Source organism: Athene cunicularia, assembly GCF_003259725.1.
Source record: "Athene cunicularia isolate RWA chromosome 18 unlocalized genomic scaffold, athCun1 chr18_part1, whole genome shotgun sequence".
NCBI classification, from domain to species: Eukaryota; Metazoa; Chordata; class Aves; order Strigiformes; family Strigidae; genus Athene; species Athene cunicularia.
In genome coordinates, this window is record NW_020799123.1 from 12,670,566 (window position 1) to 12,673,499 (window position 2,934).

The window sequence follows — 2,934 nt, forward strand, 5'->3', positions numbered from 1 at the left end:
GATCTCATTTCTCCTGGGCAGGCTCCACACAGAGGAAACGGCCGCTTTCAGCTCCTGGTTTCCAGCTTCTGCAACCAACACCGTGGTGTTCCGCTGTCCCAGGAGACAAACCCTTCACCAGTTTCCCCTGTGGCACCCAGCTCTGCCTCCCTGTCTGGCTGCACCTCCAGTCCTTGGGCACAGGCACCAACAGCGCCCACGCGGTCACTCCACTCCACCAGTTCTCTCCCTTTCCCCCTCCCACCAGGAAACCCCCTCGTGGAGGTTTTGGATCGCTCAGGAGCGAACACACACACACACGGAGCATCGGCTGCACAGAGCTCGCGCTCCAACTGTCCTGAATTGTGGGACTCCAGCGATCCTCACCCAGCTCAGAACGACTGTTGTCACCTGAAGCGAGGTCACAGCAGCTACAAGTTGTCCCGAGCCTCAGTGAAATCCAGTTTTGTGCAAAAACCTGTTCCTGTGTAGCAGCACATGCAGGGGATCACCTGAGGCGTTGTGTGTCCTGCCTGGGCCAAGCAGGGAGCCAAGGATGAGCTTCCCACTGGAACATACGCTGGGCCGTGCACGGCAGCTGGTGGTCTCAAAGTGTGACTTAACAACAGCAGATGTCACAAAATGGAAATCTCCCAGGAAAGGCCTGATGCTGACTGAGCAAGGAGCCTTGGGTCCTCATAGGGTGAAGGGTCAGCTGGATTTGTCAGAGCTGCGCGAGGGAAGCTTGTGTAGCCCGATCAATGGGGCTTCACACCCCAAACTTTATGTTCCTCCACATCTGCCAGGACAATACTTACGAGAGGAGAGGCTCTCAGCCTATTGCACGGAACTGAGTACAAGAAGCCAAAGCTGCAGAGTACAGAGGAAACGTACCTGGGATCTGTTCCGGCAGCGGCTCAGAAGGAACCTCTGGAAGCTCCATCTGTTCCTGCAAGAACATTAAAGACAACCCGTGACACAGGCCCCACGTACCGGGCGGCGGTTGCACCCCCTTGCACCAGCCTCTGGGCAGAGAATGTCTGGGAACAGGGTAAATCACAGAGATTCCACACGCAAACTGGGATCTGCCTCCAGAATGGCAGGAAGGGTTACGGGCGCCAGTACTGCCCAGTAACGAGTACAAGGTGCTTGTTTGTTATTAAATGGGACTTAAAGGCTCCTGAACTGGCTACGAGTCTCCTCACAGCAACGCAGGAGCAGCCTCTCCACTGGCCGCACGTTCCCTGCGGGGTTGGGAAGAGCCACCAGGAGGAGGGTGGGGATGGGGAGGGACGCGAATTCCTGCTGTCTGAGCACGGCCCGGACTTCCGAGATCGTCATCTGGCGAAGTGAATGGCTATCCAGGAGGAGCAGAGATCAACTTGCTGTAACAGACAGCAAATAAGGTACAGCCCTTAAAAGCATCCCAGTTTTAGATGATTTCTGTGTGTGGAGCAATTAGCTTGATCTCTGACGACACAATAACGGGGCATAAACAGGTATAACTGAGAAAATAAGATAAACTCCATCGGGAGCTGGGGATTCCTCCCCTACTACAAACAGCATCCTGAAAATACAACTTAAAGTAATTTCATCAGTCCTACCTGAGTAATAGTGTTTAATTCTTCTAGAATGGCATCTTCATCTTCCTCAGTCAGGCCACCAGCCAGTATCTCATCTATTTGCTACGAAAGAGAGGAAAAGACACATTCCAGTCGGCCGGAGCGCAGCAGCAGCAGCTCACGGCTCGCAGCACGTGGGAGAGCAGCGTAACGCAGGGGGAAGGGGCACAACTGGGCGTAATTCCCAATCTGGGAATAAGGCTGGGAAGTGCCCATCAGGCAGTCTCTGCTCACACACGCAGCACATACCCTCTGGTACTCCACAGCATCTTGGGTTTCACCGATTATTCGTTCTACTTCTTCTATTGACATAACCTGAAGGAAAGAGCAAAACCCACAGAGTGAGGTCTGCAGGGAGACAGCTACAACAGCCCAGACTCTGCCTAGCCCAAGGCAAGAGCGTGGTCACACATACCTGGTGCATTTTGTTCAGACACTCGTTGCCTATCTTCAGGCCCTCAATGACCTTCATTTCGATCTGGGTGAACTCAATATCCTGGACCTGAAACAGAAAGGAGAAAGGGGAAACATCACAGGCTGCCACATTCCCATCGCCAGCCAGATACAGACTGCCAAGGGAAACTGCAAGGAGAAATCAGCCCCGAGCCCCTTCTCCAGTGAACAGCAGATTAAATGATACCAATGGTGAGAAACATGCACACAAAAAGCCTCCCCACAGGCAGCGGCAAAAGCATTCCCAACAGCTCTTTAACCCATTTTCTAGCTGACAGTCTAAGCTGAGGACAATTTCCATGGCTACCCCAGAACACACACATCCACTTCCGAAACGGAGGTACCAAAGCAACCCCGAGGAAGTTTCTACAGCAGCTGTCCGCATCGTGCCCGAAGTTTCACTGACGTACAGAACACGGGTAACCTGCGCCGCAGACTCCAAACACCCCCCCCGGTTCCTCAGGGGAGGGTCAGGCACACGTACGATGTCAGAGACATCAGCTCTCCGGACAGAGGACTAAACCCCCGTTAGGGCTTGACAGTTAAAACGCAATTCCACACAATCAAAGCGAACCCCAGACCAGAAAAAAAAAAGACTTGTACCGAGCAGAGACAGCGGGCGCTCGCAGCCTACAGCGACCGATTCTCGCTTACCATCCGCTCCAAGTTGCTGATCTGGTTGTCCGTTTTATCTAGAAGTTGCTCTTGGTAACGCTTCTTCTTTAGCAGGAGCATGGCTTTTCTGAGGGAAAACAGGAGGAGGAAAACTCAGCGCAGAAGAAAGCAAACAAGCCTAAAAGAATCACGTCGAAGTCGCGTTTGTTTTGTGCTTCTTCCAAAAGAGGACCAAAAAAAAAAAAAAAAAAAAAAAAAAAAAAAA

At 52.5% G+C, this 2,934-nt stretch overlaps 1 protein-coding gene across 1 annotated transcript in view; it reads right to left on the reverse strand.

Annotated features, from left to right (window-relative positions):
- Positions 1–481: 481 nt before the first annotated feature.
- The window catches only part of CHMP6 (charged multivesicular body protein 6), a 20,415-nt gene continuing 17,962 nt past the window's right edge, over positions 482–2,934 (reverse strand). Inside the window, exons 3-7 of the mRNA XM_026860841.1 lie at positions 2,709–2,796; positions 2,017–2,103; positions 1,851–1,916; positions 1,584–1,664; positions 482–928 (exon numbers count right to left, since the gene is read on the reverse strand). Of these exons, the coding sequence (XP_026716642.1) occupies positions 812–928; positions 1,584–1,664; positions 1,851–1,916; positions 2,017–2,103; positions 2,709–2,789 (432 nt within the window). The 5' untranslated portion in view covers positions 2,790–2,796 and the 3' untranslated portion in view covers positions 482–811. The remainder of the gene's footprint in view (positions 929–1,583; positions 1,665–1,850; positions 1,917–2,016; positions 2,104–2,708; positions 2,797–2,934) is intronic.